Source organism: Pezoporus flaviventris, unplaced genomic scaffold (assembly GCF_033815535.1).
Source record: "Pezoporus flaviventris isolate CSIRO_AGI_PZ_B2104156 unplaced genomic scaffold, CSIRO_AGI_Pfla_v1 ptg000005l, whole genome shotgun sequence".
Taxonomy (NCBI): Eukaryota; Metazoa; Chordata; class Aves; order Psittaciformes; family Psittacidae; genus Pezoporus; species Pezoporus flaviventris.
In genome coordinates, this window is record NW_026892553.1 from 5,049,569 (window position 1) to 5,070,621 (window position 21,053).

Sequence of the window (21,053 nt, forward strand, 5' to 3'; positions counted from 1 at the left end):
GTTTAAATAGTTTACCTGCTATTCAGATAAGTTGCCTATTTTCTTCCAGGCCAAAGAGGGTACCTAGTACCTACCGGGTGTTTGTAGTGTGGGAACTCTCATATTTGCAAGTCTCTAGTTTAGATGTTCTGTTATTTGAATACCTTTGGATGTGCATGACATGAATATTAATAGTCTTGAAATCATCTTTGCCAAAATGCAATATCCAAGTGGGTCATAATATGACATACAGTGCTGTATGCTTTCATCTTATGTTGTGTAATTATCTATTACTGGTCCTTCTGATCTTTTAAATGGTACTGTTTAATATGTTTGCAGTAGTTTTGTTTATTAAGAAGTCAATAGTGTATTAAATGCAGAATGCCTTTAAATATTTGATGGTTGCAATAAATTTTTGTAAAACGTTTTTCTTGTCCCAGCATTTAATTTAATACAACTCTGACAGCTTGAAAATCGGACTGTTCCAACAAAGACAGCACAGTATTTAGAAGAAGGTGTTTGGCAGTTTTCACCGTTTTTCTTTTGGTTGTTTTATTTTATTAATATCATTTCATCCAAATATTCGTCTCTGAAAGTATATTCTAAATGGTTCTAAATTTTTTAGTAACATACCAAAGGCCCATTTAGTTTGGTAGTGCTGTGGCTAAAAGAATAGTGGCTTTTATTAGCCACATAAAAATGTCCTCCCCAGTCCAAAGGCTTGTTTCGGGCAACCTTATTGCTACAGGTAATTAGTAGGTATTTATGAACACTACGTGTGAGTTGACATAATGCAATTGGTAATAGTGCATCATGATCACTTACTAACATACAAAATTATGACTCTGAGGAGAATTACTTTTACAGTCGTAGCATTGTCTCACCCAAGATTTTTGACAGTGTGTTACTGAGTCCATCATATCGGCACTCTCAAATTCCTGAACAAGAATGGTGCAGATTATGGTGTGAATTTAACTCCCCGTCATGAGAGGCTGCACCTGCTATTCCGTTTTTGCTGCAGTGTCTGAAGGATAATTGAAAATAGTCCTGTACTGGAACTAAGCAACTTCCAGTTTGCTTATCTCTGTTTAAAAGTGTTTCCTTTGAGCGTAAGTTGAAAAATATGTAGTGACCAATTCATTATTTATAAATGTATATTGTTAGTGTCATTCTTACAAAGGTGAACTATATTTAAATCCCAATTGACAGAAAATTACATGCTGTTATTTTATTCTAGACTTGTTTTTTTATCATGTCCTGGTTGAGATTACAGTCCCAGTCTGCAAGGCGCTGTATAAATACGTGTTGGGAAAATGCCCTCGTAAGCAACACCATATGTTTAGATAAGATGGAGCAGGGCAACATGACATGCTCAAGGTCACAGCAGATCAGTGGCAGAAGTGAGTGAAATGCAGGGGGGTGTCTGTTTGTTTCACTACCTGAAGCCCTGTGCTGGAGGTCATGCAGCTCTCTGTGCTTCTTAATTAAATTTGTTTATAGTGTTCAACTGTTACATCTGGTTGGCCAAGAATACCTTTTATGTCCTTGACTTGAGTAAATAGTGTGGTATCTTTTGACTGTCATGGGTTTCTCTGGAAGAATATGAGCGAGGGAGTTTTCACATTGTCATAGCTTGTTTTTCTTAGTACTTGCAGCTGATCTTAATGCAAATACTAAAATATTAAACCTGCCATATGAAGTTTCTTAGCTTAGAAGCGTGGTCACTTTAAATGGGTTTGTATCTTAAAACAGGCGATACATCCTCCTGAGCCACATAGGATTTAGTTTAAAACCAGTTTCAGGAGTCCAGTACTTAATTTATTCTAATTCATATAAACCATTTGTTCTATCAGTCATTTGTCAGATGCATTAACAAGGCTTAATCTGTTTGCTGCTAATATTGCTTACACTTGAAATTCCTGTCAGATGTGCAGTTACATTCAAAATACGAATCTTTTAAATTCTGAATGTCTCAACAATGTCTTACATTTTTAGCCTAACACTGTACCAGTGGAGTGCATTGAAGTGCTTCTTGGAGTGCATTGTGGCTTCTTTCATTGAACAGACAGTTCCATCTCAGTTTGGTTCAAAGTGGTTGAATCCTTATCCTAGCTAAAAAAATACTTCTTGATTTTCTGTTGCAGGGTATAAAAGCAATAACTTCTTAATGTTGTTATAAACAATTAGAAACTAGTAAGTTTACCCAGTCTGCTTGGGGTTATGGTGGTGATTAGTAGGAAAATAACAGCATCTTCTGGTTATGGGTAGTGCATTCTGTGCATGGTATTTTTATGTGGATGATGCATTTGCTTTCCTTTTCCCCCCTTGACAAAAATCTTTATAAAAGAACAAAGGAAAATGTGTGTCTTCTTTTAAGAACCAAAGTCAACCTTTGTCTAAAAATAGTTAACCAAATTTTTAAAGGTGACTTGTATGAGAGGTAAGTATGGTTGCACATATACAAGTTGTGTTAACTTTACGAATGCATTTGAGGGCAACCCAAAGTAAGTCAGGGGCCGTGTTTCTAGGCAGTGCTTTTGGATTGAATGCTGAAATCTTGCAGTTCTTTTTAGCGTTTCTCCTTTTTCTGGGGTTTGTTTTTTTTTTAACTCTTCCAAAGCAAACTTTGGTGGGAATATTGTTATTTTTTTAAACAAGCGAAGTAGCTGAATTGCTGCCATCTGCATTTCCTACAGTAGGATTCAAGGTTACTAATTCACATTGAAAGCTCTTAAAGAGAAGCCAACTTGTGACATCCCAAACAGTTTCAGTTTGAAGAAGAAGTTGTGACCATTAAGAGATGGAAGGAGTCTCAGTTTCTTATCTAAGGAGCTATTTATTCTTGTTGCTATTATACACAATGTGGTGGGTTTAAAAAAGGGCAAACAAACCAAACAAACAAACAGGCAACAAAAATAACCAAGTCCCTTTTCCAAATCCTCTGGAAGGACCTAATGCAGAAAAGCATTTGGAAGAGGAAGTTAGTTATCTATGGACTTTAAGTTTTCATTGAGTTCACACTGTGATCTGTTGATGTGCATGAAATCAAAGCTTATAATGAGTACCGCATCTTACAGTTTTAATCAGCTGTTTCTTCACAAGGCACTGCTCAAAAGAGGGGGGGTGTTCCAGTGCTGATGGACGCAGTCTGTGACTCACTGAGCAATCCTTAATCTTTATGAAACCGTTTTACTTCCATCTTTTAATAATAACTGAATATACAGTAGTTTTAGAATATTTTGTGTGTTTATACTACTGCTCGAAAAAGTAGGAAATAAAATGGCACTGAAAAGTTCCTGTGTTGTAAGGACACATTGCATCCTGAAAAATGAATTTGGATTTCTTAAAACCTATTTTACATGCGCTACATAAAAGTAACAGTTTAATTTTCAACTGTGTAAGAAGCTGTACTTAAGAGATCACTGTTCCTTTGGTGTTTCCAAGTGAAGCCTAGGTTGTGGTTCAGTTTCATGGGGTTTGGCTGGTATAAAATCCTTCCAGTTCTCCTGAAAGGCAAAACTTGATCAGACTTGATCATTTAAAATGATGACCATGGGATGAAAACTGTAATATCTCTGATGTTTCGATGAAGAAGGCCTTGTTTCATTCTTTCAGGGTTTTTTCCCCCTGGAAGTACAGGTTCTCAGAAGTCCACTGTTTTCCTGGGCATTTGACATATTTTATATCTTGCCTTGGCTAGATTGATGTAAGATTATTTTTATGTTGCAAGAGCATGAAAATCAATCATTTTCCCATAGTAACTACTTGTACGTTGGCTGAAAACGCTCTTGTGCTGAAATGAAACTGCAAGGAGCTGAGAGAACGCTTTGTGGAACAGGAAATAAGATTGTAATTTTTCTTTGAAGTTCAGGTCCTGTAATGTTCCATAAAATGCTTTTGTGTGTCTGATTATACACGCTATAGTTGCTCTTAGGCAAGTGCTGGTAGTTACCTGAGGCGTTCAGTGTGGGTTTGTTTCCCCTGAGGCATTTAATACCAGTAGGGTGGGCCCAGGCAACTAGAACAGTGACACAGTTGAAAGTGAGATATGTAGAGATAGGGCAATATACTCATTTTTGTTTGGTTTTTTTAAACCTGTGAGTTAATGTTTACTGCAGTAATCTTTTTCTCCTTGTTGAAAACACACGTTCAGTGATGCACTGATCTAAAAACTATTACTGTTTATGTGTACACCAGTCAGATTCTGTGCCTCAGGAAATGAGTCTTATTGATTTAAATCAAGTAAGCAGAGTCATCGTTGGTGGAGGGGGGAATGCTTTGAGTGTTAGGGTTTGGTCTGCTTCACTGTCATGTTCATGAACAGTTAGAATTCGTATAGGTGCCTGTCCCAAACTGACAAGAGTCCATTCAGATAGGCCATGAATAAAATGAAATGTTTAGCCCTGTACATTTTATAGTTGTCTCCAGTCTTGCTGTACAGCCCAAAACGTTTTTCTTTTTAAGACGCATTTACACATGTTGCTTTCTAAAATCAAGTTAACACATTACACTTTGGGATTCTGCTGATATACTGACCTAACCACAATGACTCTTCATCATGTGTGTCTCTTTTGTTCAGCCTTCAGCCCCTTTTTTTTTGACGTTCAGAATGGTATGGGATTACACTTGTCGTTCATAGATTGCCTTGAACAATGGAATAAATAGTTTTTTCTGTTTTACTTCAAAGAATTGCCAAGAAAATGCTTTTAGAAGAAATCAAAGCCAATCTTTCCTCTGATGAGGATGCATCTTCAGATGATGACTCGGATAAAGGAAAAAAGAAAACTGGAAAGCAAATTGAAAACACAGGAGATGATGGTGAGCACCAGAAAGCATCTGGGAAAAAGTGGTGCTGTGTTGCCTGTTGTCATTTCAAAGCTTACTTGGGAAAACTGTAATTTCTAAGGTTTCGTTTTCACCAAAAGGATGTCATTGGTATTAATCGGTGGTTGCCAGATAGAGGCCAGTGTAGATGCCATGAAGATTATCATCTCTTTTACTCTCCTGCAGGTGTCTTTTTTTTGTTAATAATCTGATTTTTGTCACTAATTGAGAAGTCCTAGGGATTTGTGAGGCACAATCTATACACTAAGGTGTGCAAACACAGGAGAGATTTGACTTACATAAGCAGTTACTGGAGCAGACATTCCCAGTGTAAAATACTTAAAATTTGAGGAAACAACAATATGTTTTTGCTTGTGGTTTCCTGGAAAAGCACAGAATTGAGCCTCAATTAATTCAGCTTTAATTCTTGCCACATTTCTGTAAGAAAAAAATGACCAGTGTGCATGTGTTACTGACTCTTATCTCTGACAGAAGAGAATGAAAAGGAAGATAATTCTGAATCAGATTCAGAGGAAGAAGAAGAAGAATCAAAGAAGCCTAGATACAGACACAGGCTGCTGAGGCACAAGCTGACAATGAGTGACGGAGAATCTGGTGAAGAAAAAAAGGCAAAACCAAAAGAGAAGAAAGAAGGGAAGCGCAGAAACAGAAGGAAAGGTACGTAACCTAAATGTGCTTTGTCACAACAAGTACTTGCTTCTATAAAATAAGTCCAAAGCGTGTCTGAATGGAGATCTGGAATTCTGTAATTCCACAATCTGTGCATGAGCTTCCTATGTGTTAAATCCTAGAATTCTCTTACCTGGGTTTAATAGCTTTATTTAAGATGTTGAATACAAATGCAGCTGTCTCCACTTATTATATCCTCTGAATTGGATTAACCTTGTTGAGTCTTAGAATATGAATCTTAAACAACAGAGGCCAGCCCAGTATGTCCACTTTGTGAAAGTCAGTCTTGTCCTTTGTGTAATTTCTCCCTTTAACGTGGACTGTCAGTAGCCCTTTTGTGCTTCAGGAACTTCTCGAGCCTGGAATTCAAATGTCACAAGCTGTAGTTGAACACCAGATGGCACTGTGAAATGGTGTTTGGCTTGGAGATTTCCATCCTTGCATGCAGGAACAATGAACGTGTCAGCCCCTTGCGTTTAACCCTTTTGAGCAGGGGAGGGGAGTGATAGTAAAGATAAATGCTTTTTATCAGTGGTCAATGTGGTCGATGTTGATGGTGTTTCATGGCAAGTGGAAGTAAGGGTACATGGTACTTCCCTGTTCTTGGTGTTGCCCTACTGCCAGCCATCTTTTGTGGTGTTCCATAGACTAAAAGATGCAGTGTGATTTGTTTGCCATTTTCCTTCATCAAAATTCTCATTTTTATCTGAATGTATATTCATGCTTTCCTTCCTTATGGCATTATAACTCTACCAACAACATTTCTTCCATGAATACCAATTGTAAGTTAGAGCGGCAAGTAAGATGCAGCCAGATTAATTCTCAGGATTCTTTAGTGTAAGTCTCTTAAGTTCACTAGTCTCAAGTAGAACAATATACTTATTTCAGCTAGATGGTTTTTATCCCTGTGTTATTAATATTACGTTTCCCCATGTATATAAAACAATGGTTGGGTTAAGCCTTGTTATTCATAAAACAGTTAAACTTTCCGCTGCCTTCAAGGTCAAAGAGAAACTATAAAGTTGCTAAGTGGCATACTGGTCTTAATTACTTATAAATGCCAGTGATAACTCCTAAAAGTAGTTATGGAAGTATTACCTAATGCTGCTAGTTTAGATGTATTTTTAATTGTCTCTTGAGTCCAATTTAAATTTGTGTTACCTGAAGAAACTTCAAGCCATAAATACGGTGGTATAATTGCAGATGTTGTTAGTAAGTAAGGGTTGTTGCGTCAATTGTAAAGTGTGATTATAAAATTGTATCTAAAACGTTCAACAGCTTCCACGTAACTAAAAATCATATTCTGTTACCTGAAATTCTGTACTGTTTCCCATTGGGTTCTCTCCTCCTCACCCACTGTCTTTGAAATGTGTTACTTTCTAATGTAATGCTTTCTGTCATTTGCTTGTAAACTATACATAGACACATAAAGACCTCAAGTCTTTATGTTGGCATAATATGCTGTCTGTCAGGGCTCAGGTAGTGCTTACACGTGAAACTTTTCTACTCTACCCCTTATATTCCTGTAGCTTATTAGTATGTTTACTGGGTCCTGTGCTGTTTGAAATGAACTTTTACAGTGCTTGTTGATTGTAAAGAGTTTGTTGTGTAATCAGAAGATACATCATGTTGCTAACTTTGCAGTAACATTCAACATGAAATCACCCTTTATTTTTAAAGTGAGCAGCGATGATTCAAATGACTCTGAGTTTCATGAGTCTGCAGTTAGTGAAGAGGTCAGTGAGTCTGAAGATGACCAACGTCCAAGAACAAGGTATAAATAAAAGATAGCTGTGCTTATCCTGCTGTTTGAGTTTTGGGTTTTGATAGTGCCATTTAGGCAGTGAGATAGAAAAGGGTAAAGACTTTGCATCAGTCCTTAAAACCTTTGATGATACTTGTCTGTAATCTGGTACCTGATGGTTAACTTTGCAGCAAGTGTATTTTGAATTCATACCACACTTTGTGGTACGCAGCGATTCAGGGAGCCAGAACACACAAAAGATTAATAAAAAATGAGCATCTTTATGCCAAATGTGTCAGTACCAGTTGAGGAATGGTGGGTAGCAGTAGAAACAATTCTGAGATTCATCAGGGTTGTCTGGAATAGGCTGTTCCTATGTGTGTCCAGTGAGTTGAGGGGGAGGAGGGAATTTGAAAGTAAACACCTGATGCCATAAAAGGAGTATATATTCTATTATTTAGCAATAGAATTCATGTCCTTTTTATCATTGTTTTTCAGTGAGGCAGTGAGTTGTTATTACTAATAGTGCTTTTTTCCTTCTTTTTATAGATCTGCCAAGAAAGCTGAGGCAGAAGAAAACCAGCGCAGTTACAAACAGAAAAAGAAACGAAGGCGTATCAAGGTTCAAGAGGATTCTTCAAGTGAAAACAACAATAAGGTACTTTATTGTGTTTTGAATTGATAGATGGGAAAAGGAGTTCCTGTCTCTTCTGGCTTAGGGACTTGGGTAGCTCCAACAGCTCTGTAGAAAGTACAGTAAAAAAATACTTTTCTCGAATTCAGTTCTGTGCTAGAATTTGTAAAATGGCTCCATTATGGAGAAAAAACATTGCATTTACCTGAAGCCATTTCCTGTCTAGTTCTTGGTAAAAATGCATGCTATCTTTTAAATAAATGGTATTTTTAAACTAAGCTTAGAAGGTGACACAGATAGTAGATTAAGGTTTTCCTAGTATTAGGGTCTCTTTTCCTATGTGTGGAGTAGGTGATGGCTGATCCCATCTAGCACCAGTAGAACAGAAAACTAGTTCTTTATTCATCATTAGTTACTATCAAATTATAACAGTGCCTTCAGTACTCAGCTGGGCTTATCTTCCATATCTCAGAATACATTATAGCTGAGGTGGCACTTCTGTCATGCTGGCTAACCTGCTTTTTAAAGAGAAGAGTTATCTTTTTTCTTACGAGCTGAACTCCACCTGTGCGCGTAGAAGTTTTTGGGAGCTTGCCTAAAACTGAAAGATTTGATGGTCTGTGCCATAATTTTCTTGCTAATACTTACTTTGTTTAATTTGTAATAGAGTAATTCTGAGAATGAGGAAAATGATGATTCCAAATCTCCTGGAAAAGGCAGGAAGAAAATAAGGAAAATTATTAAAGATGATAAGCTTAGAACAGAGACTCAAAATGCACTTAAAGAAGAAGAAGAAAGAAGAAAACGTATAGCAGAAAGAGAACGGGAGAGAGAGAAACTGAGAGAGGTATTTTCTGTTTTCTTTGCAGAATGCTTGGAAGTTGAATTGTTGATGTTTAAGATGATACGTCTACCTCAATTTAATAAGTAATTTTAGAAGTACTTACATGTAGCCTTGTAAACCACAAGTTTTATTTGTAGTTTAGTGCAGGTTAATATTGCTAAGTTTGAAGATTACTGATGTCTTTAGAAAGTTGTTTCAATTGCCTTACTGCTTTCCTTTCTGTGGGGAAAAGCACTCTTCCAAATGCTGGGTATTATTCATATGTGAAGTATTCCTGTGATGACCTGTTCCTGCTTTTAGGTGATAGAGATTGAGGATGCTTCGCCTCTGAAATGTCCCATTACAACTAAGCTGGTTTTAGATGAAGATGAAGAAACCAAAGAACCATTAGTGCAGGTTCACAGGAGTATAGTTACCAGACTGAAACCACACCAAGTAGATGGTAAGAAAATAAGAGTTCTAAATGTATTTGTTTTCCCCCTCCACTGGTACACAATACATAGCCTGAATTAGAATCATGAGAAAAACTCCTTGGCAGGCAAATGTCACATTTAATGCTTTCTTTTTTGAACATCTGAACAAAGTATATGAGGCCAGCAATACACAGTTCTGTTTTACAAGCAGAGAACCTTAGAAATATAAAGCTGAAAGGGTCCTTAGAATCATCTAGTTCTCAATGCTGAGGCAGAATCAAATACATGTTTACCCATTCTAGTGAGGAATTAGTATATTCACTTTTTATAGTTTTCAGTGAAGATTTCAAAGTCTCACAGTGTTTTCCTGGTACCTGCCATGGCTGCAAGTCAACATGACTTCTTTCCATACTTGGTTTCTAGTGCAAGGGAAAAGGAGAAGAGGCAATCAGAATTTTCTTTACAGCTTATTCTGTTGTTTTACATTTTCCTCAGAGTTTGTAACCTTTCCATTTTAGTAAGAAAGGGATGTGCCTTGAACCAGATACAAGAGGATAAGTTGAAGCCTTATCTTTGCCAAGTATAGCATAATAGAATACAATTCCCAGTAAATCTATTGCAAAGAACAGAAGAATCACCCAGCAGACCCTCATGTTAATGCATTTTGTTATGTAGCATATATTTCCGTTCCTTTTTTTTCAGCTGTCACAGTTCTTACTTGATTTTTTTTTTCCTCTTTAAGCATAGAACTTCACATCTGATGTGTCTGAGCAGAAGTTCTTCCAGTTCGTTTCAGATAATTTTGCTATTATACCACGGTCATTTTAGTTTTTTCATTAAGTCCATTCCACTTTTCAGTCTGTCTTCCTCTTTTCTCCCTCTCCCCAAAATCAGTCATCTGCAGTCTGCACTGTAATAGCTTCTCACCCAGTTGCCACATCTTCAGTGAAAACTGATTATACAGTTTTGTGACTATACTGAAGTTCAAGACAAAGATCCCCATGCATACAGATCATTGGACAGAAATTAATCAATAATTAATCCTGAGCACTGCTTTTCTAAGAGCTGCCATGATGTTACAGTGCTCACATCTGTCTTTTACCAGGTGAATTTTAATAAATGGAGTATTTCATGAGAAAATTTTCCATCATTTTCTTCAGGTGTTCAGTTCATGTGGGATTGCTGTTGTGAATCTGTGAAAAAAACCAAGACATCTCCTGGTTCTGGCTGCATTCTTGCTCACTGTATGGGTCTGGGGAAGACGTTACAGGTAAGAAACAGAAGTCTTGTTTTCTGGTCTATAGCTTGCTCTCAAAAGCTGGTCCAGGAAAAGCCAATTTTAATGACTTTCTGAACATAGTAAACCTGACTGCTTCCTAGGCAGTGACTCGATGAGGAGGGTTGCTGGGGGAAAACACTTTGTAAAGAGGCCTTGAGGAAGAAGTTGTGTTTTGTAGCACACACCTGTGAGAGTTCTGATACACACTTGTGCCCTCTCCACTTTTCAAATATCAAAAACTGAATTAGCTAATCATGAAATTTATGTGAAAAGGTCATATTTAATTGTAAGTGGTGTGTAGCTCCCTTGCAACTCAGAACAAGAAAATAAAGCTAATAGGAGGCAGGCTTTGGGAGCCTCTGTTTCTAAGACAGTTTCATTATCTTAAGCAGGTTGTTCCTTAAACTGATTATTATCCACAGTGGCCTTTCAGTTAATTTGTTACATTGATACAACAGAGGTTTATCAGGGTTGCTTGTTTTGTTTGGGTTCTTCATGCCAGACTTTCGGTGTCTAAAGTCAGGTGCTTTATGTTTTAATATAAACGTGTTTGTACAGTTTGGGCTTTTTAGGGGGCATTTGTTTTCTATTTCAGTAATAGTCCACATGTACGTTGATATTTTTGGGTTATTGTGCATCACTAACAGTTGAGACCAGAAGCTCTCATTACTTTCAATCCCTTTTCACTTCTTTGGCTTTACAACTCTTCCCTTCCTGAGAAGGTTCAAGCCTCCATTGTCACTTCAGCGCATGTTCCTTCTCCTTTACACTGCTGAAGACTGCTTTGTAAAAATCTTTAAAGCAGAATATTGTAGCATAGATTTGCTATAGTATTTGCTATAGAAGTAGATGTGTATACTTTGTGGTCTGATACAAGTGGCTCTTCTCCCAACTTACCTTTTCTCTCAGTCTTTAAAGTCTGAAGCTCATCCCCGTCTTAAAATGTTTCTTCTGAAACTGATCCCCCAAGCAGTTGCTGTAAAACTCATGGCTCTTTTGTTTGGCCTCTTCTAATCATTGCAGGCCTCAGGACAAGTTATACCCTTGACCTTCAAAACTGATTAAAGATCAGTACCAGTTCTCTTCAGTTCCCTTCATCTCGGTATGCATGCTGCTGCCTTCTCAGCGTAGTCAGGAGTGTTGAATTCCTCTTGTTGCTTGCTCCCAAGTATCTGTCTGTCTTCATAAATTTTGGTTTTGCATTTAGCCAGTTGTAGCTTCCCCATGAATACTGTGAGCAAAGAACTGGGGTGAGTTGCCCAGCATCTTGCTGCTCTGCTTCTGGTCTGTTCCCAAGAATTCTTTAGCAGAAGTCATTTGGCAGAAGAACCTTTCCCTGATTCTGGGAAGGAGAAAGGGAAATTTTTGAGAACTCTGAAGAGGAAAGGAGGAAGGTAACAGCCTTATCTGTGCTTGCAAAGGCCCTCAGAAAAGCAGGGCTGCTTTCATTTTCCCTGTTGTTGGCCTTCATTGATGCTGTTTCCTTGTTTCTGAAGGAGGGAGATACTCTTGTATCTTTATCAGGACAAGTAGCTAGTGAAATTAATTACTGGGAACCCTTCTGATCTCTGGCTTGAGCTGAATCATTAGAAATTTAACCTGCAGCTTCTGCAGACACTGGAATTGATTAGGACTAGTTTCAACTAGGGATCAGTCAGGACCTTTCTGTTCCAGGGAAAGGTCTTAGCTGTGAGGTCACTTGACAGGAGATCCGTCTAGTGCTCTGGTGAGTTTGTGACTGGCAAAGTCTAGATCGCATTAGCAGCCAGCACTTGCACAACACTTCATTGTAAATTCTTCCTTCACATGCTCCAGATATGGCTGCACTTTACTCATTCCCTGGAGTTCAGTCTCTTCAGCGTGGTAATGATGGTTCTCAAAGAGGTTATTTTCTTCCTACAGTGAGGATGGGATCCTCAAAGCGTCTGTGAGGAAATGCCATTTCACCATCCTCTTCCATCTTGGTCAGTTGTGGTAGAAGCTTCCCCATTGGTTTGGGAAGCCCTATCACCTGATGTGAAGGCCCAGGAGCTGTTCATTCATAGAGAGGTCAGTATATCAACGTACTGGAATTCCAAGCTGTATGAAAGATGTCTCAACACTTTGGTACCATAGCTAGTTTCGTAGTCTGCAAGTGACAACAGCCAACTTCGTACCCTTGTTAGCCACTTGGCAAACAAAATGCTGTAAGATGCTGTTGCCAGGCAGTCAGTCATTGACACCTCTGTATTTGGAATGAGGCATCTCATTAGTTTTTGCTCTCTGGTATTGCTCACATCTGCCTTCCTAGCTGGTGTTTGGTGCCATCAGCACATCTGGATGCTGCTAGATAGCATGCTTGACTTGAAATCTGTCATTATTAGCGACTTGAAATGTGCTTCAAGAGAAAATTTTCAGAGGGAATCTAGCAGGAGGTATCTTTTACGCTTTGCTAGTGTTAGCTATGCCTTACTGGGTCAGGTGGCTTCCTTACATTCTTGTGTCTTCCCTACAAACTGTTGCTGCCTGGGTTCTTCAAAAAGTGAAGTTGTTGCCTAATTCTGCTCTTCTCAAATCTAATTGAGACCGATTTCATTTAGGACTGTCTGATCCTGAGTCTTCTTTCTTGACCCGTGAATTACAGGGTATAGTCACGGAGCAGTTAGGCTGGCATAATGTCTTCAGATTCTTTAGATCCTCAGATTCCTCTGCAAAGATGAGCTCAAGGGATCAAGAGAAGCTTGGGGTTTGTGGTTTTGGGTCTTGTGGCTTTCTGAGTTTGGGGATTTTTGTGGGTTGCAGGGTTTTTTGAGTAGCAAAGAGCTGTGGATGGTTAGAGGGACTGTGGTCACTCACTCTATATACTGTGTAGGTAAAACCAGCTGTATTCTTGGTTGGTGGTGATGCATAGCATGTGCACAGTATGATTTTAAGAGCTCCAGCTGAGTATGTGTGGCTTTGCATTGTTCATGGAAGGTGGGGTGACAGACACGGTATTTTGACAATCTACAATCCTGTAGAAGAGGAGTTTTATACATTGAGAATCACCATTGAAGAGTGAGTTTTTACATGCTTAAATTCTAGCTCAGCTGTTACAGTTCTTCAGGTGTTATTTACACCTTTTGCTGGAGTGCAGTGTTTTGTTTTAATGCAGCAGTGCAGTCGAGATGACTTTGTACACGCTTACACTTCATACAATATATATTAGTTTGCTGAAGTATTTCACAGCAGAAGGTATTTTTGTGTGTCATCTGGATGCGTGAGTGACATTTGTTTTGGCTGTAACTTCCTGGTAACTGAAGACACCCACAGTTACAAATATGTATATTGTATGCATAATACTACTAAAAATGTGCATATTTTTATGGCCAGTGTTTGTAGTTTAGGTAGTTGTTTCTTTCTTTATGTGGTCATTTCCTAGTCCTTCTAACGTACTCTGCAATGCTATTTGTTGTCTAGCTTGTATTAAATCAGTAACAAGTGTTAGCAGACTGTACACTGCAGAGAAGAATTTCAGTAAAGGATCAGGGAAATAGAGTGATTAGGGTCCTCCTGGCTTTCTAGGACATAGGACTTCTGTGATTAGTGTTCATGGGTAGTTTTTGCATCTGAACACAAGATTGATTGCAAACCCACTAGGAATTCCTTTTGTATTGCAGCATCTAAAAGCAGTTGGTTTCCCACTGTTCCAAGCAGTCGTGCAGTTTGAAATTACTTTGAACAGCATATTAAATCAGAGTTTCCAAATACCAAGATCTGAACCAGAAAGAACTTCCTGGGTGTTGTATAGTCCCATGAAGTAGAGTGCCGTCTTCACCACTGAAAGGCTGGTGTGAGAGCTAGAGCTGCCATGGGATCTGGGTCACTGATTCTTCTGCTCCTGGGATTTTAGAGGTCACCTCTAGTCCTGTCTTTATTTGCTGCTCAAAACCAGGCAGCCCAGCAGAATCGCTGAGTGACATCCAAAGATTTAAGGCTTTTTTTCCCAGCCCTCAAGGAGGTGTCACCATCTGCAGCATACAGCCAGTCTGGCTACAGTGTGAATACTTGGAAAGCATTTCAGTAACCTGCTGCAGAGCTCTTCTGAGAGAATTTGCCAATAAGCTGGAAACATTTGGAAAACACTAATTTAAGAGTGAAGTTCACTTTCAGGAAACTTGATACGAAGTCCAAAGAGGTGAACTTACTTCGTGGTTGGGGCGAGTACTGGGGGAAAGCTTCAAAATTACCTCATACAAAAACTGAGTTTATGAAAATGATTGGTGAAATGTAGAAGGAGCATTCCTTATTTCTGAAATCATTCAGCTATCTGATGCAATTCCAGACTCTGCATATCTTGGGGTGTGAAGCACATATGCAGCCATGTAACACCGGGTAATAAATGTACGACTTCAAAATACTCATGTATGAAATTTTAAGCAGGGAGTTGTTCAACAAACAGAAAGGAATGTTTCAACAAGAGGGTTGTTGGTAAGTTCTAGATGTGAATATATACTTGCAGGTTTCTTTTCTAGTTTAGCACTCTGTGTTTTAATGGACATTTTGTCTGTTTGTTCCTCTTGCAGGTAGTGAGTTTTCTTCACACAGTCTTGCTGTGTGACAAGCTGGATTTTCGGACAGCTCTTGTAGTGTGTCCACTGAACACTGCCTTGAACTGGTTGAATGAGTTTGAAAAATGGCAAGAAGATTTAGAAGATGATGAAAAACTAGAGGTATGAGGCTTTAAAAGACTTCTTAGAAATGAAATCAGTGAATGGTTTACATAATCGGGAAACTCCACCACTCAAAATACAGGCTAAGGAATGCACTTAAAGTATGTGAAAAATCTCCTTGCATTAAAAAGCCTCAGGTATTTGAAAGTTCCACCAGTACTTTGGCATTTTAAGAGAAATTCAAGCGTGTTTTCCCCCCTTTGAAAGGTCTGTGAACTGGCAACTGTGAAACGCCCTCAAGAGAGAAGCTACATGCTCCAGCGTTGGCAGGATGACGGAGGTGTGATGATAATAGGCTACGAGATGTATCGGAACCTTGCACAAGGCAGAAATGTGAAGAGTAGGAAACTTAAAGAAATATTTAATAAAGCTTTAGTTGATCCAGGTATGTGAAAACAAATAAAAGTATGCATTATATATAGTGTGCTTCCTGGTTTATATACATGAGCTGTAATCTTGCAAATAGAAATCTTGTGGGCAAATCACTTTGAACAATAATGTTAAGATTCATCAGACTTTCTTTGTTGTTTTTCTGCTGAGTTACAGAAATGGTTTTTCAGAAGCTACCCCATCTGCTTTTGTAAACAGACTTCTGTAACAGTCTTTTCTACCAAATCAAATGTAGAAATGACCGCAGGAATATGTACTTGAAACTTTTCCTAATAGGGGTCCCTTTTGCTGGCATTGCTTTCTTTGCATGCTAATTTGAAGTGGCTCTGTTGGGAAACTAAGGTTATTTTAACCTCGTTAGTTACAACCACAAGTTGCTTCATCCTTGGTAGGAATCTGCTGTTAAGGGAGCAACTACAGGTGAAAGATAGCTGAGGGTGTACCTTGGAAGGGTGAACAAATGGGTGTTACTGAAGTGCTAATGAACTGATTGCAGATAAAGCACTTAATTGATTTTTCCAGGCTTTTAAGATTTAATCAAGCTCAGAAGGTGCAGCACAGGGAGCCTTGTAGGTTTTGAGTAATTTCGTATGAATGTGGAAAACCTGTCATTCTCCTCATGGACTAGTTGGTTGGTAGGATGGAATTGGACCTTTAGGAAAACTAACCTCCAAATAACTCCATAATTATTTTCATACTTCAAATCTTTCCCTGTTTTAACTAATTACAAAAAGTCAGAGGTGTTCTTCTGTTGCTATCCATTAGTTTTTGGAGACATTCAGATTGGCTAAACTGAGAAGTATCTTGCAATGACTGTTACTTGTTTCTTGCTATCTTCAGCAATCAGCACTGGCTATATAACAAGCAGGCTGCCAGGAAAAGAGTTATGAAGGTTATGTGCTGGCTTACTGCTGTGACTGTAAATAGGAAAACCTTTGCCTCTGGGAGCATTTTTAATTTAAAAAGCTGCAAATTTGGTACTTGAGCGATAATTTAATGATACGTGTCTGTTGAAAATGAGTACTGCTAAGGTAGGCATATTCTGTAGTAGAAGCCTGTATTGAAGAGGGGACCAGAGAGGGAAGGTTTAGCCAAAGTTTATGGGTGGAGAACTGATTTCATTAATTAACTAGCTCTGCTATGTGAAATAATAGCAGGATTATATATGCATACAGAGCAACAAATGGTTTCCCATAATGCTCTGTGCCACTGCTGAAATGCTGTTTGGTTTATTGATAGCTGTTGTGCTTTGCTTGCAGCATTTCAATAACTTTGTATTTTCTTACTTGTTGCCACTAATAAAAATTCCATCACTGTTTAACTTGGAAGCTGCTCTTTAATTGGCAGTTGTATAAAGCAGACATAAGTTCTTGTGGAGCTCAGAGGAGAGGAACTGTGTATATCTATATATCACTGAGTACATTTTATGTACATAAATGTATTAACGTGTGCAAGTACAGCAAGAAGGATAAGCAGACGAAGACTGTGATCTTTGAGGAAAGATTGAGGGAGTAAGGCATTTTAGCCTAGAAAGAGGCGACTCAGCTAACAGAGTTTCCACCATGGAAGAGATGGTTTCAGAAAGGACTGTTATCAGTTGTTTTTTTACATTAGCTGGGGAAAGGAAAGGTCAGAATTTATTCTGATGTGCATTATATTAGGTATTGGATCAGTGTTTTAGATAAAGACAGGTCATGGAGTTTCATACGTCTGTCAGGGAGGACATGTCCCTTTGTCGTAACTCTTATCTCAGATGAAGAAAATGGACTAAGTGGTGCCTTGAGGGCCCTTTAAGTTTTACATTCCTCTGTGATACTTGGAGAAATGTTCTGTCCATAATGAATTGCATTCATGTTTTCTAAGAACAAGGCAAAACCCCACAAATTCATGAAAATCCCTGCCATTGAATTATAGCCAAGATGTTAGTTGAAGATACCAGTGCTCCATGCCTGCCAAACAAACCACAAATAATGGTCCTAAGGTAGTGTTTTCATATTTTTACTCTCATTCACATACTCTAAACAGAAGATTTTGAGGTGGGTTTTTTGTTTCTTGTTTTGGTCTTTGGTTTTCTTTTTTTTTCATGTTAGTGAATCACAGTCTTGACTGAAACTGGTTTCTGGGGGATTTGCACAATTCTGATTGCTATCTCCCATTTAGACGTCATTACGCTTGTTCTCTGTGATTCTGATTGCAAACATAATGTACTAGACCAAGTCAGTTTCTGAGAATGGTACATTCATGTGCAGGCTGTCACATCTGGTGGGGAGATACTGCAAATCCTTGCAAATGCTTTCGTTCTAGAAGCTGGCTCCAAACCATCTCAGTAGTACTGCACACTGCATGGACAGCTTCACTGCAGGGTCCTTTCTTTTCAGGAAGTACTAGGCTGAGGACTAGAGGAAGGATCTGTCACTGTGAAGAGGTGTTTGTTGGAAATTAAAGGAAGGCTTTGTGTGGAGCCACTCTGTTTTGCATGAAGTCAAAACTGGGGAAGATACAGAAATTGTGGACTCACATGGGGAAATGTTTCTGTAGCAGATGTGAAAATCCAGAAATAAGTAGGCTTGGACAAGTCTAACTGTGTTTGGAGTTAATGTGTGAATTTCCGTAGTTGTCTTCTAGACTTGGTTAAAAAGACATGATTTTTCTGCTTGGAAAAGGTTATCTTCTTGATGCCTTTTCTGTTAGCATTTGAGATTCTAATCACTTCTTGACACTTACAATGGCCCTGGCATTAAATCCGGCCTGTGGTCAAAGCTCTGATTGCTTCTCAGTTGTTGATCACTGCCCTAGAAAAACTGTTCTTAGGTTACAAAAGGTGAGCTTGTCCATGCTGGTAAATATTCCTTTGCCATCTCAATTATCAACCTGTTTAGAGCTGAATAGATAAACCCAGCTCATGGCTTTGTCTCACATGTTTCAAAGGTGCATAAACGTGACTTTGTGGTTGATAGTACTGGAATTGAGGTCAGGTTTAGAGCTGGTAAAACATTCTTTCTAAGTTACTAGTTGGATCCTAGAACATATTTTACTTCTCCTTTCAAGGAAAGAGCTTCCAGAAATGGCCCCAAGTCTGAAAACCATTAGTGTGTGTAAGTCTGTGCTGCCAAGTTTAGCATTATTTGTCTTAAACCTCAGTTGTAACAGTTAATAATTCTGTTAGCGTTGCTTTGCATACTGGTGGAAATGTCTTGTGGTGTGGCTTTGACATTCCTTGTGCAGCTCACCTAAAGAAGCGGTCTAGAATCCTTGGGTTGATCTTCTGGAAGAAAGCTGAGGACATTTCTGTGGTGACTTTCAGCTCCAAGGTGGCAATTCTCTTGTCTTTAGTTAAAATCGGATTTGGTTGTGTCTTACCTTAGACAAGGCTGTTGATTGCACTGGTTACCACTGTTGATACTCACCTTAATGAAAAAGTTAGTGGTTACCCAGTTCTTGGTTTACTTCAGACTTGACCAAGTACCAGTAGATGGCAGCCTAAGGTGGAGTTAAGGAAGAGTTTCATGGTGATTTGACTGGGTGAATGGGGATGGAGCCATGCACGTGCTCGCTGCACGATAGGAAATTTTTACAGGAATATATTGCAAAGCTGTATTTAATCCTTCCCATGAAGAGTGTACGAGGAACACCCTGGAGTTCACCAGTATGGCTGCTCTGAATGCCTGTGCAAAGGCTGAGTGAGAACCCACCACAAAACACACACAAAGTTAAAAATGAACAATAACATCGGTAGAACAAATGTTGCATTCTTTAGGCTGCCACTTTCTCTGTGGTTATAGAAGATTGGAGAGATACAATCTTATTTCTTTCTAGGCCCCGACTTCGTTGTTTGTGATGAAGGGCACATACTAAAAAACGAAGCGTCTGCTGTTTCCAAGGCAATGAATTCTATTCGATCCAGGAGAAGAATAATTCTCACAGGAACACCACTGCAAAATAATCTTATAGAATGTGAGTAGCTGTCTGGTGTTTATTTCCTTGGATGTACTTTTGCCTTTCAGCAACATCTAGATACATTCAGTTTGATGAGAAGTAAATAATTTGATACAGTAAAGCTGTTTGCTAGGCTTCTGTGTCTGAAACAAAAAAGCCTAACGGTCTGGTTTTGCATTTTAAATCGTTGTGTCAAGATGTGGCTCCGTCATGGTTTAAGCCAAAGGAAAATGAAGCTTTTGGGAATCTGGCCTTTCCTTCATCCTTTCCCTTGGCATGGCCTTACGTGCATTGATTCCACAGGGAGCCTGTATGAGGAGTATCAGAAAATTCACAACTCAGAAGTGAACAGCTTTCTGGCAGTTTGGTTTTTTGATCTGGTGAACCAAAGGATCAGATGAGTCTCAGCATGTCAGAAGGGGAAGTGAGAATGTTCAGAGGGAAAATGGGTGGACCTGGTCTTGCAACAGCATCAATTTAAGTTGTTTTAACCCATTGTAGAGCAGTATTTTTAGTGAACTTGGAGAACAGTGATTTATGTTACTGTTTTGGGAGTTTCATTCTAAACTAGCCTGTAACATTTGCTCCCATTTGCTAGTATGCTGGAGTGTTTTTTCCTATTCATTACTATGCTGTTAAATCTACTTAAAAATCTTTGCAAATATAGTTTTCTTAGATGATTACTTTGGTGCACAGCAGCTTTCCAACTGTGTGTAACAAACACGGTGCCTAGAGAGCGTGTCAGTTCAAGATGTCCTTTCTGAAAATACTGGGGTTGTTAGGGTTTATTCTCAATAGAAAGTCCGTAGTTGTAGATGCAACACATTTATTTCCTGGTAGAATTAATCCCAGTGCTGTACTTTCTGTTTTGAACACCTCAATTCTGACCTTTCTGTCCTAGATCACTGTATGGTGAACTTTATTAAGGAGAATTTGCTTGGTTCAATTAAGGAATTCCGAAATCGATTTATAAACCCAATCCAGAATGGTCAGTGTGCAGATTCTACTCTGGTAGATGTCAGAGTAATGAAGAAGCGTGCACATATTCTCTATGAGATGTTAGCTGGATGTGTTCAGGTAAGAACAGTTCTACTATAACTAATTACTTGAATTAGCTGCAGGGAGGGGGAGGGATTATTTAATCTTGTTCTGATAAAAGCACTTAGAAAAATGTCATAGCTTTTATCCAAATGTCAGTGTTTCCTAAGCAGGACATGCATGTACATTAGAGAATACAGCTGCTAAGAGAGTAGAAAATTACGTGGTAGAGTGGGACGTCAGTTACTTTGAAATGTTCTGTTTTAATTGCATACATTTGAAGAATACAATTCAACTGCCTTAAGAACTGCACAGAAAGTTTGTGATCCACAGTTTGTCACTTGGTTCTGAGCTCCTTGTTCTGATCTGTGAGAATCAGAACAATGGGGAAGAGGAGAGAAGGAAGATGGATGAGGTCCAAAAGGGTGAAGAACCCTTAAAGACCTTAGATGAAGAAATCCAAAACTGCTTAGAATTTCAGAATGAGGGCTCTTCAGTTAACCTCCTATGGTGCTGCACCTTCTGTGTTGACAGCATGAAGTTACTGCTCATCTGCTTTATAAATCCAGTCACCAGAAGCCTGGTTGAAGA

The 21,053-nt window shown here is 38.7% G+C and overlaps 1 protein-coding gene across 11 annotated transcripts in view; it reads left to right on the plus strand.

Annotated features, from left to right (window-relative positions):
• Positions 1–21,053, plus strand: part of ATRX (ATRX chromatin remodeler) — a 79,622-nt gene that overhangs the window by 31,911 nt on the left and 26,658 nt on the right. For 10 of the 11 annotated variants that reach the window (XM_061445763.1, XM_061445757.1, XM_061445758.1 and 7 more), the window contains 11 exons: positions 4,667–4,797; positions 5,296–5,481; positions 7,174–7,267; positions 7,787–7,895; positions 8,539–8,718; positions 9,016–9,157; positions 10,289–10,398; positions 14,952–15,098; positions 15,306–15,483; positions 19,305–19,442; positions 20,326–20,501. In XM_061445763.1, coding sequence (XP_061301747.1) covers positions 4,667–4,797; positions 5,296–5,481; positions 7,174–7,267; positions 7,787–7,895; positions 8,539–8,718; positions 9,016–9,157; positions 10,289–10,398; positions 14,952–15,098; positions 15,306–15,483; positions 19,305–19,442; positions 20,326–20,501 — 1,591 coding nt within the window. The remainder of the gene's footprint in view (positions 1–4,666; positions 4,798–5,295; positions 5,482–7,173; positions 7,268–7,786; positions 7,896–8,538; positions 8,719–9,015; positions 9,158–10,288; positions 10,399–14,951; positions 15,099–15,305; positions 15,484–19,304; positions 19,443–20,325; positions 20,502–21,053) is intronic. The other variant, XM_061445754.1, reaches the window with a different exon arrangement.